This window comes from Falco naumanni, chromosome 15 (genome assembly GCF_017639655.2).
Source record: "Falco naumanni isolate bFalNau1 chromosome 15, bFalNau1.pat, whole genome shotgun sequence".
Taxonomy (NCBI): Eukaryota; Metazoa; Chordata; class Aves; order Falconiformes; family Falconidae; genus Falco; species Falco naumanni.
The window spans coordinates 12,157,747-12,180,139 of record NC_054068.1 but is presented as its reverse complement, the minus strand read 5'-3'; the positions used below and the strand labels follow the sequence as shown (position 1 = coordinate 12,180,139).

Sequence of the window (22,393 nt, the reverse complement as noted above, 5' to 3'; positions counted from 1 at the left end):
TGGCCTTTGTAGCTCTTATTTCTGTCCCATAATAAAAGGGACAGTACCTAATGGAAGAGCCACTCCCTAACCAGTTTTAGGGCAATGTAAATGAGAACTACAGGCAACTGAAATTGATGTTTTACTTTGCACTGAAATGGACAACTATGACATGGTTAATTACATCATCTCAAATGTGGCATGGTTTTTTAAATGCTTTTGTATGTAAAATTTCCCCCCATACACCAAAAAAGTGAAAACTGAGTTTGCAGCAATGTCATGAGTATAATACAAAGTCTACTGCACTTAGTTATAGTATTTTAGGTGTTACCTGTAATAGATATGCAAAATACTTGACTGATTTTAATTATATATAAATCAATTATATAAAATATTTGATGTAGTTGCACATGAGTGCCTAAATCCCTTTTTATTCATACCAGTGGAAATATGACACGTACCTTTTTTTCTTATCTTGATAGTAGCAGGCTGCTCACACTCCTTTTCTCTCTCTGCTGATGTAGGTACACAGCTTGGTGCTGTTTCCAGCAACTTAATGATATTTGAATTCTTAAATTTAAAAGTTGCCATTTTCACCATTATTAAAGAAAAAGAAAAACATCAGTACAATTTAGGATTCTAGTCTATGCAAAGTGTGTTAAGTAATTGCTGCCAAAATGAATGTAACACACACAAAAATACATCATTATAAATACAAACTTTAAATTGTGTAATTTTTGAGTAGGGACAGAATCAGTGTTCCACAAGTTTGGAGTGCTGATTTTTTAGTCTTGACCTACTGTTTTAAACTGTATTATTTATGGTTAAGCTCATTTCAGTTTAAATGGTAATACACATACTAAAATTGATTCAGTACAGAATTTTGTGGTCATTATGCTACATCTCATAAGCTATTTAAGAAAGATAGAGACCATGCATCAAATCATTTAAAGAGTGAAACAGTTCTTTACAATTTAATATTACATATTACGTTATTATGCTATTAATAAACGGGAAGGTCAGAGTTACCCATGACAAGAGAAAAGGTATCAAAAGACATGAAGGGCAAAAGATGGTGGGTGGAACAAGGAAGACCGCTAGCAGTGTAACTGATTAGTGAAAGGTGTTCATTTTCCTACATTCAACATTTCTTCTGCTCTCTCTGCCATAAAATCTAATCTAAAAAAAAATCTAAATCTCTAGCATAGATTTTAACGTCATTGTCATTCATGTGCTTTCACTCTTTCTTGGCTCATCCTTTTTGTCTAGGATTAACTTATTTTAGAAACAGAACACGTTTCATATACCACAGTTGTATGTTTTACAGTAAGCAGGCATCTTAATCTTTATATCACTCATTACTGGCAAATTTTGTGAAAACAGTTATATTTGTTTTCTTTCCTACATTACTCATCTGGAACTTTAGGAAAACCTTATGTCAGAAATGAGATTTCTGCACTCACCGGCTCAGCACAGTCTGCAGGGGTACAGTTCCTTTCATTCCTTATGTGTGTCATCGCACCGTTCTGAAGCAGCAAGTCTACCAGGGCTTCGTTCCTTCCTATCACGGCCTCGTGCAGCGCTGTATTTCCTTTGGCATTAGAAAGGTTAACAGAAGCTCCATGCTAGAGAGCAAGATTAAACTGAAGTTATAAAGGCAGAGTAGCATGAAATGGAGATAGCACGTTACCACTCTGTTTTACTCTCCTTTTCAATGTATGAATGAGAACAACGCAACAGAAGCCTTGTAGCTGTATACGAACGTAGAAAGCATGAGCTAGCGATCACCAGTTCAACAATAAGTCACCTGATGGTATTATTTCCTCCTCTGTCATAGCCACAACTTCATGGATCAGCTAATTTCATTTTTGCATGTGTCTACTACATATTCCAAGTTTAAAAGCGATTAAAAAAATCACAGAAATTCTATGTGATAGAATCATAAGCTAGAAAACCTAACACCTGCCACAAAAAGTTCCATAAAAACTGTAGAATTGAAAAGTATTATTTATCTAAATAAAATAGAAATGTAGTATTTATCTAATTAAAAACCATGAAAGAAAGGGACTGAAAGGAGTGAGATAACAAATATTCTTATTCCCCCTCCTCCCCCACCCCCACCCCCGCCCCGAGTAGTTTTGACAGACAGATGCATAACTAAAAATACTGATCCCTAGTACTGGATAAGCACAGATATCACATAAGAAATACTATTCCAAACATTGTTTTCAGTGATCTTACCTCTAACAACAAGGCAGTAGTCTCATACTGACCATTCAAGCATGCATAAATTAAAGGAGTATTTCCATAGATATCCTTTTTGTTTTGTTTAGCATTGTAATCCATCAGACACTTCACTACCTATTGAAAGATATAACAACTTTTTAATTTAAGATACCAGCTAATCATAATAATGCAGTAAAAAAAACCCACATCTTTTTCCTTTTTGTTTTTAAACTTCTTTTGAAATCTACAATGAAAAAGGGATGGCAGAAAAAAGGATGGAGAGAACAGGTCTTATCTTTGCCAAACAGATAACCACAAGCATCTCTTTTTATCATACTGATTTTCATATTTTACTACACACTTTTAAAAACCCAAAAACCTTAAGCAACTGAAAGGGATATGTAAAAATCATACATAATCAATAACTTAATAAAACATCAAAACCAAACCACCACTGCAACTGCATCCTTCCACCCTTTCCAAACTCATCAGAGCACTTACAAGGATTTTGTTGTTGTAAATACCCCATGAATTAACCTTCATTAACCTATGAGTTGTATTCTTGTTTTCTTCCTGCTTCCCTAGTGCTTTCTTCCCCCATCATCTTCACAATTCTCTCAATGTTTTTTTTCCTTTTGCAGCCCTCAGCTCTTTATTCTTAAAACCCTATTTTCCACTTTTCTGCATATTCCTCTTTGCCTGTCTGCACCTGCTTTTTCAGGATCGTTATTTTTCCCCTCTCATTTACTCTCCCTCCTGTATTAATATACTCCCCTCACCAGTTCATGCTTCTCCTTCTTTTCTTATGATTGCCTGACTCAAAGTCACGATGAGGATATGTGCTACCCTCAGAGCTCCACTTGGCTCAGGATCTACTTAAATGAGTTGAAGATACAGTAAATATTTAATTCTGTGGCTACTGAAGATAACAAGTCCATTGCATCAACAGATTTACACACAACCTCCTTGAACAGAAGGTACAGAGAGAAAATACCCAGGAGGATTCAGCTGCACAAGGTACTTTCAAAGGGTTTGATGTACAACAGTAGTTACTTGCACCACTTTGACTAAACCATTATTTCAGGTCATTTAGAAAGAAAAGGTGCCTACTGAAACCGTTTCAGTTGAAAGATCCCCTTTCTGTCTGGAGGTTCAGACACCGAAAGAAAATACAGAATCACCAAACTCATCTTCACTGTTCCTGGTTTAGTCTTGTTGATAATTTTGCAAAAGAGCTTTTTTTCTTGGTGGTGAAGTGTTAAATAGCTTGCATTGATGAAGGGCCTCAGTTACCTGGAAGTGACCTTTCTGGCAAGCTAGATGAAGAGGAACTGCATGTTTTGCGTTCTTGGCACTGACACTGGCTCCATGTTTCAACAGGAGAGAGACAAGTTCCGAATGTCCATGCAGTGCAGCCATATGCAACGGTGTGAAACCATCTTGGTTTGAAACATTCACTCCAAGTCCATTAGCAGAGATCCTGGCAAATTTCTGTTGAGGAAAACACGCAACGAAACTATGTCATTCATCATGCTACTTTCTATTGACCAAAAAGCTGCCAAATATCTGCTAAGCAGATACAAACAGGTAGACTGATGTTACAAGGACTTTGCAACAGAGGCTAAACTGCGACCCTCAGGAAAAAAAGCTAATGAACCAGAGCAGCTTGGTAGTACTTTTTAACGGAACAATAAGTTTTATTTTTCTCTCCTTTCTGCCAACATGATAGCTTCATATAGAGAATTCCAGGCAAAGTATTCATGATACTGAAAAAAGGCTAAAGCAGCACAGGTTGAGACAGAAGTAAAACTTCCAGCTTTTATACAGCTCTTAGGATGCTCATAGGTATGGAGAGTAACTGTTACTATTATGAGTTACTGTCACTTATACAGACATTTATGCTCTTGGAGACAGACACTACACACCTATTTTACTGCTACATCAAGTTCAAAGTAATAAGGATAAAAAGTAAAATTAATTTTATTCGTGTGGAAGTAACACTGACCCAGAAAACAGACTCTCGTGGGGAGTCAAGATACGGAAACTGCCTGGAAGACAGCTCACAGCAGTACAGAACATCCTTTTTTTTACTCTTATCACAAACTGTGCAGATGCCTAACATTTAGAGTGGTACAGTCTTTCACTCTGCCCATCCTCAGTGCGCTTTTAAATGTATGCCTACGTAATACAGTGGTTAAGATTAGTTAATAAGTTCCCTCTATTCAGTAGGCAAGTAAATTCCACAACAAATGCCACTGCTGCCTCTGTTACCAATAAAATGAACTTTATGGTCTCAGGCTCTGGGATCTTTAGCACATGATCTCTGTACTGAGGGTACACAGACACGTGTTACCAGAGAATAAAGCACGGTGTGAATGTGAAGTATTTAAGGACAACTGGCATACTCTTAGCCTGCACAAAATAAACATAAGGTAGCAGTGAGGAGTTCAGAAAAAGTTAAGCCATCTCACATTTTCTCAGTTAAGAGATATGGTTACTGTTACCTCAAAGAAGCCAAAACACTGAAAATTTATACTTTGGTTTATTTTGCTATTACTTTATTTTGCAATTACTTAATTTTAATGGTTGGACTTGATGATCTCAAAGGTCTTTTCCAACCTAAATGATTCTATGACTTATCCAGTTATGTATACCTTCAGGCACAGTAATACATTTTCTTCCTGAAAGGCAAGTAATTGTTTTTCTATTTCCAAGAAGCTGGGATCATTCCTTATTTAAATTAAAGAAGAAAAAGAGAAAAAAGCGTTTTCTCTATCACAGTCCGTGATAAATAAGGGGAAAGGAAGTCTGCAATTGAGAGAGAAGTCTTGAAGTCTTTGCAATTATATTTAATCTCTGAAGAGCTTTGAGATACAGCTTGTATGAAAATGTCATGTAATTAAAAAAAAGACTTTAACAGCATTACACTGATCACAAGATTAGCAGGTATTCCTTGCTAAACGGATTACTATCAGATAAGCAGATACTCTGTGACCATTAGCAATGTAAACTATAAAAGAGAACCAGGAGAAACTGAGGCTTAGAAAATAATTTTTCCCATTTATTCAAAGTTGTCCAGACCTTAACAGCAGTCCACGTGTTCTAAAAGCAAACCGCAAAGGTTTTTCACTCCATTAGATATTAAGCAAGTCTTTGAACACTCTTTCTGTATCCAAAATTTTCTACATTTCAATTAAAAAGAGAACAATTTCATGACAACAGATGACCTCTGTTAAGATCTGTGTATTTTTAGACAGAGATACTGAGCTGTTGGGCAATACGAATGCTACTTCTCTAGAGCTAAAAGTTACACCACAAGAATATAAATTATTCTTTTTACAGAATGAATATTCCAACCTTCTGTGCTGGCCCACATTTTGAGCACTGGCATAATGGATGGCAGAATTCTGGTTTTGATGTACTGGCTGTGTCATCTTCATCTTCTAAGTCGTCCTCCATCCATTCCAAGAGATAACGTACCTGGCACAAAAAGCAAATCCTCCGTTACAGAGTCCAAAGGTTCTACACCCTAATAAATTTGCGTATGTAGACAAGTAAGATTTCACAAACATACACTTCTGAGTATCTCAGGGAGACTATACAGCTACCTCCCGGCATCAGCTGCCCACAGGCCAAATGAAAAAATCCAATGTTGTTGTTGACAAGGCAGCTAGAAAGTTCACCACGTCTAGCAGTGAAGTAAATTATAACCGACTTCTGCTGCCCAAGCAGGACTTCAATGTTCACACATTCTGAAACCCTCCAAGTCCTTTCAGCTCAGATGATTTGTGCCAGCTTGTATCAATGCAAATTTCCGTTCACCTTCTGCTTTAATGAACATAAAAAGCGACAAGGATGACAACGTTTAACCAATATCCAAAACTCTGCAGGGGTGCTGACTTTTCTTAGGTCTGTCACTTCCCACAAGCTTCACAGTTTCAGTTTTTCCTCAGTGTACAATGCCTCATTTTCAAGGAGGAGAGAGGCCCTTCAGTGAAGAGAGTCGTAGGACTCAGAGCATTCATATGCAATTTACAAACAGTGATGCTTACTGCATGTTCATTTTACACTATATTTTATGCAACCAAAAAAAGCTAAGAAATACATTTTAATCCTGAAATTCATTAATTTGCTGTAAACTAAAGGCATCTTGGAATTAGTAGGGACTGCATTAAGTCTCCATTATTACACCATCTGGCAATGTTAAGCCTGACATCTACCTAGTGTGAAAATCATTCTGAGTTTGCAATTACGCTCAATGAGACAAGTCGTTCAGAAATTCAAGACAGAAGTGGGAATTAAATTTATTTAAATATTTATATTAAATATTTAAATATGTCTCCTAATGCAGGGGACAATACATTAGCAGTCAGCTTTTTCCAGGTGCATGAAAGGCGTAACATCACAGCACTCAAAAACTGAGACAGAAGAGAAATCAGGGCACTTGTGTGAGGAGGTTAGATCTCTCCTGCAGATCTTCTGGGAAGTTCCCAGACACAGCAAGTTATGGGATTATATACAGTCGGTATGAAGCTGTAATACATGTCATCTTGTGAAGGGTCTTCCCTTTACTCTTTTGTTTATTTCAGCAGCTTTTAACAGAGCTGTCGAAAGATGTATCGTTGTCTTGTTACCATGAAGAAAGATCAGCCCTTTGCCTCCCACTGAACAGTGGCATGGAGCAAAATCGAGGAACCACTACTGGCTGAAACTGAGATAGAAGTATCTTTGCTGGATCTGTGGATTCGGTTTGATGCCACAGAACTGGACCAATCCAAGAGCTCCACAGATCCTAGGCAAGAAAAGAATGGGGAGAAAAGAATTTCCAGTAGGTTCCTCCCACTGTATGTGCTCTTGCATTTGTCAGCAAGCTCTGCTTCTTACCATTAAGGTAGCTCTGGGAAACCAAACATGCATTAATGATCTATCCAATTAAACAGATGCAAGCTAGAATAAATCCTAAGACAACTAGTAAGGGCCATACACCCAATTCTGAATGACAACATAAATTGAGACAGAAAAGGGATGTTCTTCTCAGGGAGTATTACTTTCCCTGCAAATTCCACATTTTCTCTGGAGTAAAATCTTCTCTCAAGCTTGTTTGTTTATGGAAAGCCACAAGGTTTACTATTTGCTACATTTGTACATGTCTAAAATAGTAGTCACTTCACTTCCCTCTTGCCCTGCAGACTGACCAAGGCTCTCCCACTTGAGACTTCCTCCTTCTTCTACCACAACTCAGTACTGCTGCTCTCATTATGCAAACAGATAGCCCTCTACATACTAGTATCAGTGTCTCACCAAAAATCTGAACACGCTACTCCCATTCATACATCCTTATAATTACAATGGAATAGCCATTTTCTTGTTGGTTTAAAGTCTTTTTGGTCAAAAGGTTAAATGCACTTTTAAGCAGACACACCCCAAAGCATCTCAGGAAATTGTCCATAATCTCCCTTTGCCAGTTAACTTGTCATCTAAAACCTTCTTTACACTGTAGAGTAACAAGCTTCCTGGCGTATTTAGTAGAACACTACCGGGGCACTGTACCCTGTATGCCAGACTTCTAGCTGCTCCACAAGATTTATTTTATACAAGAGATTTGGGGGTTTTTGTGGTGGTTTTGCGCACATCCATTCCACCAGAAGAGCCAAGACTAGCTGGGTTGACAGGATTTCAGAAGAGTGCCTAATCCTGTATTCTATGCTGAGACAAAGTCAATTCTTACTCAACACCACTGACAGAAGTTTGACCAATCTCTTCTCAAATATTTTTAACAGCAGAGGTTATGTAGCCTCCCAGGTCTGTCTAGTGTTATCCCACTCTAACACTAAAAGCGGGGGGTTTATTTGCTTATTTTTAAAATCTAAGCATTTCTGTTGAAAGCTGAATGGTTCATCCATCACTACGAAGCCATGGCATACACCTGACCACCAAGTCAAATCGCTACGAATGAAAGACCAAAAACTGATGTTAAGCCGTATCAACTACTTCTACACCATACTTCACTGACTCAGAGCCATATAAAGGCTTTCTTCAAAGCAATATACAACGGGCGAAAACAACTCTTAACAGTCTCCATCAGTAATGGAGCTATAATAATTTTCTACCCAGTCAGCAACCACTAAATATGTAAAAAGTGCAGTTTGAAAACCTCCCCCAAAAAAGCTGCTGCATAACTCTGAAATGTATTTTGAGAGTAAAGCTTAATCCTTTCGATACAGACACCCCCTCCATATCATCTCAAAATATTTCTTTCTCATAACAACACAGAACATTTACCACAGTGGACTGAATTTTATTTTCAAAATGTAGAACTAGTTGCCATTGAGTCAGCTGATTAAAATAACTGTCATTAATTAACATAATAATCTCCAACCTAAAGCATACTTGCTTTTAAGTCTGCAGGTGCTACAACGAGGCAAAGGTTGTTTTTGGCTTCCTGAACAATCACAGCACGAGACAGATAGATAGATATACATATATTTTTATATTTTTAATCTTCCAGTTTCGTGGCACTTTATTTTTAATGTCTCCTCTTGCAAAGCTCAATTGGCTGCCACAGCAGAAATCTACAGCACCACTAATGACCCCACTGCTGGTTCTGTTCCTATGGAGACAGACGTCAGGCTATCAGAACAAAGTAAGAGTTTTTAAATAACCGTGTTTTTTAATAGATATGCAAGCTGTAACCTTTGCCATTCGACTGGACAATTCTCTATAACGAACAGTTTTATGTGAACCTGAGTAATGTGGAAAGCAAAGCCACAAAAAATAAGGTGGTTATGTCATCTGAACGCATAGATTAGATTTCTATATGCTTTTCATTGCTGGTTATCTGTTGAACAGTGCCAGATACTAATTATCTAGCAAATTATAGCACTATATTTAATTTTCTTTAAATATTTTCATGACGCTGTTTAGATTTTCACGAAGTCTGTAAAAAGTTGTGTAATACATTCATGTTTACTACTTGCCAGGAAGATGGTAAATGTCCCCATTTTATGTATTGCTGCTTCCTGAAATGACTTAAGGGCTGACCTAGAAATAATTATTAAGCTATATTATAAACTAGGATCATATTTACTCAACATTTCTTTCCTTATCAGTTGATAAATTAATTTCTATCATCCAACTGGAATAAAACATCAGAGGATCAATATTAACATGGTATGTATTTTGTGATGCAGATTATCTATGTTACTATGACTGTGTAATGCTTCATTAGCATGTGTAACTTTAGTACATGTCATTAAACACATTTTTCAGAAAATGCACCCCGCAGAGAGATCCTGCATTCTCACACGGGTTCATGATTTTGTTCTGTGAACTACAAAACAATCAATAAATGTGCAGCCTTATACATGTCTCCAAAGACAAAACTTGCAAAGATTTCTGTGTCATCTTCAATTTTTCAGTAGAGTGACATTGGAAGCACCTTATTGTTCAAACTTTCAGGAATAAAGGGCAATAGTAAGTAAAAAGTATGTCAAGATAGGTGGTAAGTATCACAAATCACAGGACATCAGCTCTGAAACTGGTATTACAATAACCATCGGCTATCTATTTGAAGGGAAAGTTGTATGTCCCTACAACTATGAAACTACAGGAAAGTTGTATGTCCCTAAGATAACGTCTCTGTACTGACTGGTGTCACCTAAATTTCCTCTCTGTACGAAATATTAATCAAAAGGTATCCCAACAAACAAAGAGCTCATTTTTCATTTGTAGTACCTATGCACAATTATTACATGCAGTAAACACGCCATAAAGAGTAGACAATATTCAAAGCATTAGAGAACCATGCAATTCAGGAATCAAAAAGCATTTGTGGATTTTAAATCACTGTATTCCTGGAATGCTTCCTAAGTCAAAACACCCCAAACTATAAATCCCACCATCCAGTCTCCAGAACAGCATTACTACTTGAGTGCAGACATCAATTCACATAGGGGAAAAGACGTGAAATACTTCTGTGACACAGGAACAAGCAACTGGGAATAACAATAATTTCTATTGGATTTGCTGTCAAAAATCCGGTTTACCTGAAAACTCATCTATTTTACCTTTTTTGTTTTGTTTTGTGCTGACTGCATATCCAGTCCAACACTGTGACCTCAGTATACATATCTTTTTACTGTTCTGCAACGCACCATACTCCCCATCTAACAACAGCATTTGGTAGTGCAGCTTGAGCACCTGCAAGCAAATAAATTGCCCTTTTCCTTTCAACACGCCTGCCTTGTTACTCTTCCCAAGCTCTTTGGACCTCCTAGAGGTGACTATACATAGATTTTTAAACAAAAGGCCTTCTAAAAAAGAAATTATCCAATTTAAAGTAATTTTGTTAGTGCAAGAGGTCATGGAAATGTCAAAATAACAGGCCTTAAAGCACTGTATGTAAAATAATCTGGGGACACAGAGTGAATATTCTTTATAGAAAATGAGCTGAGTTGCTGAAGGAAGGTAGTACCCAAAGCATTCTTCACTTCATATTATTTACAAATAACTTCCTCAATTTGAATGAGGTAAATTAAAATTCAACAATACTCAACAGCCATGGTAAGACTTACCATTTCCAGATCTCCATCTGCAACTGCTCTTAGGAGTTTTTCCACCTACGTATGAAGAAAACAATTAATTTGCTTTGCTAGTATTGGTATTAAGAAGGACACAGAAAATCCTGTGTCCTTTACTAACCTCCTAAGCTCATGTGGTAGGATTACTGCTGGCCCATTTCATATTTGTTGATAAAGTTTTAAAGGAAAAGCCTTCTCCCTTTATGAAGCACAAAAGCTGTGCAAGGCCTGTGAACACCGGATGATCTCTGACTTGCTTAGTTAAAGATAACCAGAACTCACCTAAACACAGGGCACGTAGTCCATGCAAACAAAGCCATGTCAGGTGATACACATTTTTATGCTGCTTCAGCAGCAGCTGACCATGCATTTCTGTTGTGAACCTAACATGAAAAATCCCTACTCAAGACAAATTTCTACCCTGATAAACACTACTACTGTTTGGACTCTAGCTGAATTTCTACACGCTATCAGAAGCACAAAGACGGCAGGTTTTATTTTGCTATTTGAGAAACAACAGTTTAAGAATGAAAAAACAGTTTTCCAGTTGCTCACCTGCAGATCACTGGTTTATTCCTATGTTAATAACCCAAACATTTACAAATCTAACTTGATTGTAAGTATGAAATTTGTTCTCCTACTTAAAATCTGTAGAGATAAATATCAAAGGATATGCATTAGCAAAAGCCAGGTCTCTTCAGCTCCAAGAGTTATTCCAGGGTACCACCATTACACCAATTAAAGACGTGTATGCTCAGGCCAGCTAATGCCTGAGCATGACTGCTTGGTGTCGGTGTTCTCCTGTTTATGAGCTCTGCAAGGGGGAAAGAGGCAAGTGCAGAGAAGAAATGATGGAAGATGCTCTGCGGTGCACTGATGCCATTCCCCTGATTCTTCCGATCGCTTGCAAAAGCAGAAAAATGAGACGTGCTTGTCTCCCTGCCTCTCCTCTGACTCTCTCACGTGAAGAAGTTGGGATCTAACCTCATAGAAATGAGACAGGTGCCAGGAAAAGAGCAGGGAAAGTCCATTAGTACTATCAATAGGCAACTTGTCCAGCCTCTGCAGACTGGAAGAATCATTTATTAAGCTTTGTGAATGTTTGTTTCAGCATTATAGCGAATTATTCTAGCACTGTGCTAGAATTATCAAAGATGCTGCTGTGTAAAAAAAATTGTTTCAATATTAAGAAACATCTTGCAAGGTGAAAACGCCATGGGGTCAGAGCTACAGTCACATTTCAACCTTTATCTAGAAATTACTATCTTGCTAACTGTGACTGCAGTGTTTGGTAAAGCAAACAAGGCAGAATGAGACTAAAAGGAACTTGTGCTTTACTGGTCTTATCTCTTTCTTCAGGGTTTTAGCAGAACAGGATATATTTACAGCTGAAAGATCAGAGGCTAAATTAAATCTCTCTATCCATTTTTATCTTTATTAGGAAAGCTGCTAAGTTTTATTTTATCATTACCTTTCCAATACAAGGTGATGTTCCTTGAAGTCGTGCACTAGGCACTGAAGGCAAGATCCCTCTTTCCTAACTTTGAATGTCTAGAAGTCAGCTGTTTAAATCTAAGCCAGTTACTTAAACTCCTCCTCTGGTAACTACAAAACAGAATGCAGTCAACAAATGACACCTGAGCGCAGCTCGGCTCACACTACACTTATTTGAGATTAATTCCTCTCTGGAGGTACTGATTTCTCTCCGCTGACTAAGGAGAGAAAATAGACGTCAAAAATTAAGACAATTGTCTTTTGAACATCTGGAGTTAGGTGAGCTGAATCCCATTATCTACACACACACATCTAAAATGGACTACATACACTAGGGAGATCTGTGCCTCCCATAAATTTCCCCTAATCATACAGGATAATGTCACTGTAGAACGTAAAGGTCTTGATGATTTTTCAGGAGCCAGTCTTATCACATGCAAGATGCCTAACAGTAATAGCAAGTGACCCACAAGCTCTTATAATTTATTTCCAAAAATAACAACTTCCTTACAGTTCTAAAAACTGCCTCAGGCCCTAGCAGTGGAGCAGCATACAACATCTGTTATGCAGCTTATAGATAATTTACTAAGAGTACTTAGGGCAAAATGTCTGCTATATGCATTTCCCCATCTTCCCAGTTTGCTTTCTCACTCCCCCATGGAACAGAAGTACCTTCCTTTAAAGGTAAAAATAGACAAAACAAATCTACTGCAATTCAGTCAAACGCTCAGTTTTTCTGCTGCTGAACAGAAATTGTGCAAGGATTTATTATTTCCAACAGAGAAAGTTCCAAATTGACACGTCTGGCTCTTTTGCTCTCTCTTTTCCAAGTTGTAAACAAGCCACATACAAGATACACACCGTAACTGGTGTATGCTCATTTTAGCAAAGTTTAATTCACCTGTAGCAATGACTAATAAAGATCTAACTGCATCCTCTAATCCATGGCCTTGAAGTCTAGAAAACTGACCTTAACAGCTTCCAGTAACTTCCAGTGGCATTCCCTTCACGGAGCTGTCTCATGATTACGCCCTTGCCTCTGTGCTTACTAAGAATCAGAGCAGTGAGCCCGTGTGAAACTTGGCACACAGAAATGAACGAAAGCTGGATTACAGGAGAAGGTCGTTGACCCTAAGAATCTAAAGCGTAATCTGCTTGTAATCTTTTTACATGGTTTGAAGTAGTCTTAGGTTTTGGGTGAGACGAGTTTGTTCCTTTAAGGAAAAATAAATCCTCAATCTATGAGGCAAACTTTTACATACATTAGACCTTCAAGTACTTGACTCTGTACAAACAGGGACGTACACTCCTACACCCAGGCTCTCATAAATACTTGATAATTAAGTGTGAAGTAATATTGTCCAGTCAAACATTACATCCTTGAGTTGCTTGAACATTTTTAGAAAAAAGAAACTTTTGGCAAGAGAAGAACCTTTTAATAGCAGGAAAAGGAAGAATTTGAATGTAGAGGTAATATGGAGAGAAACAAAAATACTAAGGATGTCAATTTGGGAAAAAATGGAACAGGAGGACGGAAAAAAATAATGAGAGAAGCATCGGAAGGAGTGCTGATATGACAGTCTTAGGAGGGGATAAATGGAAAGTATGATTCTGAGGTCCCACGTGAAAAAATTCAGAGGACAGCATCTTGGTTGGTGTGGACAGAGCAAAATCAGCAAACACATATGTGCAACATATCAGTATATAGCATGTACTTCTTCACATGTTTCAAAACTGATTTCCTATGTGATTTGATCACACCTATTTTGAAAGTTTGTCTTAACTTTCTAGCTTGTTAAGCTGTTTGCCAGTATGCCTGTATGAGTGTCTCTTTCCTGACAGATTTTGTAAGCTAACAATAGCATTTAATTCCTGGACAGGACAGCAAGGTCCTTGGGGCACTGACTGCCGTTATCAATTTGTAAACCTCAATAAATTCTGAAATTATGTAGTTAATGGCAGTAAATCTGAACACTGTTCCAAATATGCTTTCAATTTTCCCCCAGAAATAATGCGCTGAGCAGTTGATACCATACAAAAATAGTGTTTAGATACTGAAATGACAAGCACCAGAGGAGAGCAGCATACAATTTTCCAAACCAGACAGAAAGCAAAGAAACATTTTAAAACAGTGTTGTGAAATATCACTCTACCCACCTATACTTTGCTTATTGTCAACACTTACACCTCAGTCTTACCTCTTTGTAACTATTTTTTACTTCTTCTTGCCTTATATCAGTTGATGCTGAGGACAGGCTTGAGACAGATGATCCTCTGCTGAAAGTTTCTGTTGAGCGCTGAGGGGACCTAAGCGGTGACTTAAAATTAGGGAACAAAAACCAAACCAAAACAGAAAAAGTTACTTATCAGATTAAGCAGGTTAAACATAGGCAAAAAAACGTTCAACAACTTGCATTGGTTATTACCTCAGAAGCACTCTGTCCTCTTTCAAACGTTAGATAGTTTAATTCCATTAATGACAAAATCTGCATAAAAATATTAAGAGAATCAGCGTAACTCCACTGAAAGACGAATCTACTGACGGAAACACAAATTAGCCAACAACCTAGTATTACTAACTGGTTATGACGGAGCAGACTAAAAATACCCATTTACAAGTTTATGTTCTATACCACAAACTGTATTTATGCCATTAGATTTAAAATGTGACCCTTCCTCCTTAAAATGAAACACACATTTTCACTTTAATAGTACCAGACCACAAAATTCCATTAGCAGGTAAGCATCTACACCTCCGTGGAACTGCATCAGAAAGAAAATAGGACAGAAGATAAAGAAGAATACCTTGGAATTTAGTGCACACTGTAGGGAAGTCTCCTTCATCCTGTTCTGAATTTCTGGATTTGCCCCATTTTGCAAAAGTACTTCTATGATCCCTTGATAGCCCCAACGAGCAGCTATATGGAGAGGAGTATCTCCCTTTTCATTACCAATATCTAGTCTACAGGAATGGACATCATAGTAGACTAAAGCTTTGACGCACTGGAAAGAAAAGGAAAGCTATCAATAAATTATAGTATTGTCTCTCAATTCATATAACATGTACAATCTTAAAAAGGTTTTTTTCATTGCTGCTCATATAATCCATTGCCTAATGGGCAGGCTTTTATGGTTCAGTGTCATTAAAAGAAGAGTTAAATAACTCAACTAAACTTGCAGAATACTACTATCTTTAATGTGAATGCATAATAAAAATTGCTACAAACTACTGAATAAAGTTCTCATTTACAGCATTAGTTAGCCTTCAAATCTTTTTTATTTACTTTTTACAATATGTAAGTTTACTGCAAATTCGCATCACAGTGTAATTCCAATCCATTAGACTATTTAGTTTGTTACAAAACAATTACTTACATCCTCATGACCGTAAGTGCAGGCTAAATGAAGTGGAGTATTTCCATTATTGTCCTGAACATCAGTACTTGCCTTATAGTGCAATAAGAGAAGCTTAAAAGAAAAAAAAAAAAAAAAAGTAGACATTTAAGTAAATAAAAAATTAATGGACAAACAATTGTTACTCTGTGGATTCCTTTAGGTTTCCAGCATGATGAAGCACTTCACAAAAAATCAGCTGTCTCTCCTGATTTAGACGCTACCCTCTTGGCATTACAGTATTGGTTTTGCCCTACCCTAAGAAGCAACTATAAGCTGCTTCTTACATATTCAGAGCTGTCATTGAAAAAATGAATCATCTGCTGCAGCAAACACTACAATACATATACTGCACAATAATTTATCCTGTATTTTTGGAGCCTATACAAGTGAAGACACAGCTTAATTTCAGCAATGCTAACTGAAGAATCTCACATATACAAAATCCAGGTACACAGTAATTAACGTAGTTACACAGTCTATCCTAAACACAATGCAAAGTCATTTAATTTATTCCAATGACTGCAATGGTTGTTCTGTCTTAATCAACAGCAAAGAAGTTAACAGGCTCTCCGTTTGTACTGTGCATTAGATTTGTATTACTGAACTGGACAAATGATCTGGCATGCATAGTGATAGCTGTCAATTGCTTGGTTATTACACATGGCTGTAAACCTTGCAGTATAGGAGAAAATAAAATATGCAAACTACAATGATAAAAGATCCTCAAATTCTGACAGTGTACAGAGTTCTGGTAACAGCTTCTCAGAAGACCTAAATGACAGTAACAATACAACAGCTTAGTTAAGAGTCATATATTTAAGTACTTATTTTTATTTCTAATTAAGTCTTTTGGTGCTTACTGTAACATTTTGATATCCCTTCTGACAGGCAAGGTGAAGTGGAGTTGAACCATGGTAATCTGTGGCATTGACGATGGCTCCTTTGGCTACTAGTAAATCCACTAATGATGTTTGCCCTTCAAAAATAGGCAGACATTAAAAGAAAGAAGTGAACTTTGCAGAAGAACATTGCTACTCTTCACATTCAAGCGTGAACTATAAAGCAAGATACCCTGCATTTCTGCATACTACGTTTCTACATACTGTATAGTCACTACTTTGGTACTTGTATTTTTGTTGCAGATTACCCAAGATCAAAGCTCCGTAAAAGAACCTCCAGCTAAAAGCAAACTATTGCTTGCATCTTATGACTTAGAAAAGAAGGGAAAATAAAGCCACGTCACACAAAGCACTCTCCTATTGGGATTCAAGATAATAATGAAAAAAGGGAATTATTTGTTGTTAAAAACTCACTAAGAAAATTAGTACATCTTCTAATAAATGTAAGAACAATGGCATAATGAACAGTACAGTACAGGAGATGGTACATGCATAGCCAGCTGCAGGAGAGAGGAATGATTAATTTCTCAATCTGCCAGGTCTGTAAAACAAGACTGGTTTCCGATGACATATTTTCACTTTTTTCACAGCTGAAGGAAGAACTGCTGTGGTAGCCACTAAGGCAAAAGTAAACAGCCAGCAAAGAAACACTAACTCGGCCATAAGAAACTGAGCTTAAAAGAAGATACCGCAGCTCCAGTCTGGGCCAAGATACCAGTTTCCATAGCAAATAAGCTGAAAACACTTTCATGCAAAATTCACCCTTTTAATGCAAAGCTGGAAAACATGCTAACATAAAAATAAGAAACACAAGCAGAAGAAAACACAAGTGAAGAAAACCAACAATACTCACCACAAATAGCAGCTATATGAAGTGGTGTGTACCCCCGGTCATCTCGGGAAAATGGAGTGATAATGGAAGGATCATTCAGTTTCCTTTAAAACACAATGGTTTAAAAGCAGCTCAGTTACCTATGCAGCAGTGGTAAGGGGAAGAGAATGAGAAAAAAATGCCAAAGCTGACAAAAACCTGATTTTGGAACTTTTTATCCTTTATCCTTTCCCACACAGGTTTACGTTTTGTCAAGAGATGTGGGGTTTGTCCAAAATGTTTAAGTTAGGTTCAAAAGGAGAAACATTTCACACCACATTCACCAAAGGACATACAGCCTCCATCGCAAAATTGGCTGGTTCCAAGGCACTCAATATTCCCCTGATATTTCTTCTGCTTTTTCAAACCACACGAACGTACACTCTACTACCTCCTGAAGTGCTACTAACTTCCTCTATAAGCAAAAGGAGTATACTTTCTAAAGCAGATCTTAGATTAAAACTTTCACGTCGCTTTTTGTGTATTTGTGGAGATGGAAAGCACTTACCCAGAAACTAGCTTTTCACATTTGTCACAGTAACAGAGCGGATGACACATTTTCTGTACAGTGTCCTTATCACTGTCACCTTGACTTAGTAATCGCTCCACTTCCTCCTGATTACCTGAAGCAATATGCTACACAAAGCCACAAGAAGAAAGAGAATGAGGGATCAATATATAAAGACTCCTTTTAAAGAAAAAAAAGAAAAAACCCACAAAAAAACAGTCATTTACTGAAGCACAAAACAAAAGGAACCGATTATAAAAGACATGAATTCAAGCACTAGAAAGCAGAAACGCACAATATCACAGCACAAAACCCCCTAATGGGCATTCAGTATTAAAAAGAATCTGTTCTTGGCTTACTTCGCTTTCTATAAAAAATTAAAACAATTCTTATTGTTCTCTTTAGACTCCGTCACGAAATTGAGCTCCCTCTGTGCAAAAACATTTCTACAAAATTACTGAGTCTCTAGCCATAAGCTGTGAACACATATAATTAGAAGCTCTGCTTTGTGTCCTTGTATAGGCAAAATTCTTTTAGGATGACAATATGAGATTAACATATAATATGAAGTAGCTGTCAGGTGACCACATTTAAATTATTTCAGAAAGCTCTTTCAATTTCAAGCATCAAAAGCTGTGAGAGACAACCAGATAGCAATACCACATCTGTGCATTAAATGAGCCAATCAGTACCAACAGCAGGAGCATTTCATCCTCATTTGCTTTGGTATTTCGTGTAACATGCTCAAATCCGTAAGATTATATTAACTTGGTGACATTTTGGCACAGAAATGCACTAGATTCAAAACACACTTTTAGCACCTACTAAAACATATTTTGCAGTAGTAATTAATTAACACTGCACTACATTTCAGAAAATCACTGAAAGGAAGGGGTATAAACATGCAATACTTAAGTACATATATATTCGGCCATAAAAGTTATTAACCTTAAATAAGCAATCTATTGGAGTAGCAGACATCTGGGACAACAAGTTCATCCTTTGTCTTAAAAGCAGCTTGTCACACAGTCTCTCAGATTCCTAAAAATAAAATACATAGATTGATTACTTATCTACCCATTTACAGGCAAAAAGTACCTTAACGGTCAAAATAACTTCTAAAAATATTAAACACTATATTTACCACTTATAACTTGTCAGATGCACATAAAACCTAAATCAGTTTCACATTTAGGATTCTAAGACTTAAAAGATCACCCACCTAGTGTTTAAAGAAATACTAAGTAGATGTTCACCTTTACTGTAATTCTCCATGAACTAGCTGAGCATTAATGAAATTATGGTTGTACCATCTAAAGAATACAACAAAACCAGAAAAAAACACAAAAGACAACAAGAACTGTAAGAGGTGCAATGCAGCTTTCTCATTAGGAGAATTAAGATTCTTCATTCTGGAAAAGATTTGACTGTGCAACTGGCCTGTAAATATCACAAAAAGTTCAAAGAAAACATGCAAAGAATGAATATCTGTTATTCCTCAAAACGTAAGAACTGGTATGCCCATCAAAATCATAACACATTAGGTCTGGGGAGGGAGTGGGGAGAAGAGGAAAAAATGTTGGTTGTTGTAGAACTCATTGCCATAGGATGTTGCAAAAATTGAAAGTATAAATAAACCCAAAAAGGCATTAGACAAATTCATGTAAGACATGTCTACTGAGGGTCAACTTTTAGTTGACCGAGATACAACTCTGAAGCAAAGACTCTGCTGAACACTCTGCCACTTGCTGGAAAATAAAGAACTGCACCAGGTGAAGCATTATTCTCCAGCACTCACTCATACAGTGTTTCCTACCGGTCACTTACAAATGGGAGACTGAGCTAAGCAGACATGTAGTGCAACTCTCACATCATGACTTCTCATTTCCTAAGAAATCTGAAGGTACGCCTCAGGATGCACTAAAGAATATACATGCTTTAAAAAAACAGATGTAAGTTCTTAAGTAGAATCAGATTTTGAAATGGCAATATTGAAATAAAACAGCAACTTAAAGAAAACGTTTTCTAAGAAAGCAGATGGAAACACTTGCACATATTCGATTCTGATCAGCTACTGCTTGTGACAGGCAGTGAACATAAATTCGTTGAATGTCGTTCTTGGATAACGACTATGTCCCTAGGAATGGAAAGACTCCCAGCATCCATCAAACTGAAGACCATCTCATTCAGATAGATGCCTACGTATCAGATAAACTTTGATGGTTTAGGATGCAGGCTATATCTTCTACAATTAAGTCTGCAAAGACCAGATATAAATGAGTAAAAAACAGTCCAACTCTGCTCTTAACATCAGTAAGTCAGCAAGGAGTTTAAGAAACTAGTGAACTGCAAATAAACAAGATCCCTTGAACACCAAAGATGAAAAAGCTCAGGTTTTTTAGAAATTAGATCTCTCAAGTTTCAAAATTAACAGATGCCTCTCACAAAGCTGCCTAAAAAAACCCTCCATTGTATAGCAAACAATGTCATTAAAAACATGCCTGTGAGGTCTAGAGATAAAAGTTCAGATCTGTACTTCACAGTAAGTTGTTTGTGTTTAGATGCATGAAGATGACAACCATTCGCTAATCTTTTCAAATCTAAGTACTTCAGGTGAAGATACCCAAGCATATCTTTTCAGAATTACAAAGCACGTAACACTAGTCTCCTTGGATAGATTCTTCAGTGTGATCAGGAATAACTTCCCCAAGAAATATTTGAACGTAGATGTTATTAAGTGGGAAAAGAAAGCGTGAAAGTTTTACTGCTGATACAAGTTTCTGAAGCCTCAGAATTTCTAATATGGATGCTCAGAGAGCTTTATACTTTCACTATGGAGAATCTAAGCATGCACTAACAAAACCTACTGTAGTTTTAGTACTGTTCCTTTCACGGTGTATTTTACAAGAGAAGTATTTCCCAAGTGGAAAAATTATTTCATAGAGTCCAGAGTCACTTCAGACTGTAATCCTTATGTAGAAGTATTATCTTATTATATAAATCAGAAAGAAAAAATTCCATCCCAGTTAAAACCACGTATCTTCAAATGGCAGAAGAATCGGGTATTAATTGAAATATTAAGTAAGCTTGAGCCTTCAAGACAAAACTTGCCTGTACCAGCTTTATTTGCATTCCAAGAACATAAAAAAAAATTGCTTTGAATGGGACTCTCTGGTATTTTAAATCTATATAATCTAGAAAATACACACACAAACATTAACAATCTTTCTATCTAACACTATACTAAATAAATTAAATATATGTACCTATATGAGTATACCTGTATAATGACCTATCCAAGGTGACTTTCACAGGTTGTAACTGATGACTTGGGGAAATTACCTCCGTCCCCCTCCCCTCAAAACACTTTATTAGCCTCATTTTGTGGTCAAGTCTGCCTTTGCTGGCTCTTCCCACCTGCACTTCCTCCATGCCAACCTCACCGCCTCTGACAGCTCCTTCCATACAAGATGATATCTGTTCCCTAGTGGCTCTACCTACCTACTCTATACCTTACTTCAACACTCTCAACTACAGCATTAGCTGTGCACAGAAACATAACTAAGGCCCAATATTTATTAAATAGAATTCTAATTAAGTAAGGTTGACAACTCCCAGAAAATAAAACCCAATTATTTGTGCTATCAGTTACATGCTCCGTTCCTCCCCACTACCAAAATGCCTCTCCAAGACTTGTATGACCTTGGGTGAAGGATCTGGCAGGTGCCTCTTAAGTGAAATCTTCTTACTGACATGAGGGTGATAATACACCCACTATCCCACAGGGTAGGTCCCTGCTGAGTTTTCTTTATGTAGTTAGCTCCATTAGGGATTGGACAACAGCATCTCAGCTGCCAGAAGGTCTGTCTGAAGCCAGCCATAAAATTAAGTGTAGCCACACAAGGGACTGTAATGAAGCCCCAGGGCATGGCCATGTTCCTCCTCACTTAAATCCCACAACCCCTTCCAGTACAATCTGGAAAAAACAAAACCATGGGGCATCAACATGACAGCTGCTGCTGCTTTAAACAGAAGGTTGTCTCCATCAGAGAACAATGGAAATTCCTCAACTGGTAAGTTCATGAAGGGAGAGCAAGGGTATCAGAAGCTTCTACCATGTTCCTCCACCTCCTCAATATCCTTTTTTAATTCCTGCAAATGGGCTATTTGCTACATATTTTCTTCTTCATTGTATGCCACCTTCTCGCTTACCCTAAAGGGGGGTCTGGCTCTTTCAGCTGTGCTAGAAGGTAGGGGGTTATCTACTTCCTTGTCTTCAAGGTTCTACGGTTTTCCATCCCATCTCAGGGTGCTGCCTCCAAGCCCTGTTAACTCTTATGAAAGGCAATATAGAAGAAAGCAGTTCCTGTCGCATGTCACTGTATACACACTAAAGCAAGGAAGTTAGCTAGCATGCTAGCACTAGTCTAAGAGCTGACCC

The 22,393-nt window shown here is 37.4% G+C and overlaps 1 protein-coding gene across 7 annotated transcripts in view; it reads right to left on the bottom strand.

The window, feature by feature from the left end:
• ANKRD27 (ankyrin repeat domain 27) overlaps window positions 1–22,393 on the bottom strand; it is a 60,474-nt gene that overhangs the window by 5,296 nt on the left and 32,785 nt on the right. For all 7 annotated transcript variants that reach the window (XR_005831126.1, XM_040615347.1, XM_040615350.1 and 4 more), the window contains exons 13-26: window positions 18,901–18,993; window positions 17,953–18,080; window positions 17,427–17,509; window positions 16,535–16,650; window positions 15,654–15,746; window positions 15,084–15,281; window positions 14,705–14,764; window positions 14,477–14,596; window positions 10,779–10,823; window positions 5,563–5,685; window positions 3,499–3,696; window positions 2,221–2,340; window positions 1,443–1,604; window positions 441–549 (exon numbers count right to left, since the gene is read on the bottom strand). Coding sequence is in view for 6 of the 7 variants with exons in the window: in XM_040615347.1 (XP_040471281.1) it covers window positions 441–549; window positions 1,443–1,604; window positions 2,221–2,340; window positions 3,499–3,696; window positions 5,563–5,685; window positions 10,779–10,823; window positions 14,477–14,596; window positions 14,705–14,764; window positions 15,084–15,281; window positions 15,654–15,746; window positions 16,535–16,650; window positions 17,427–17,509; window positions 17,953–18,080; window positions 18,901–18,993 (1,648 nt within the window). In the remaining variant the exon portion in view is untranslated. The remainder of the gene's footprint in view (window positions 1–440; window positions 550–1,442; window positions 1,605–2,220; window positions 2,341–3,498; window positions 3,697–5,562; window positions 5,686–10,778; window positions 10,824–14,476; window positions 14,597–14,704; window positions 14,765–15,083; window positions 15,282–15,653; window positions 15,747–16,534; window positions 16,651–17,426; window positions 17,510–17,952; window positions 18,081–18,900; window positions 18,994–22,393) is intronic.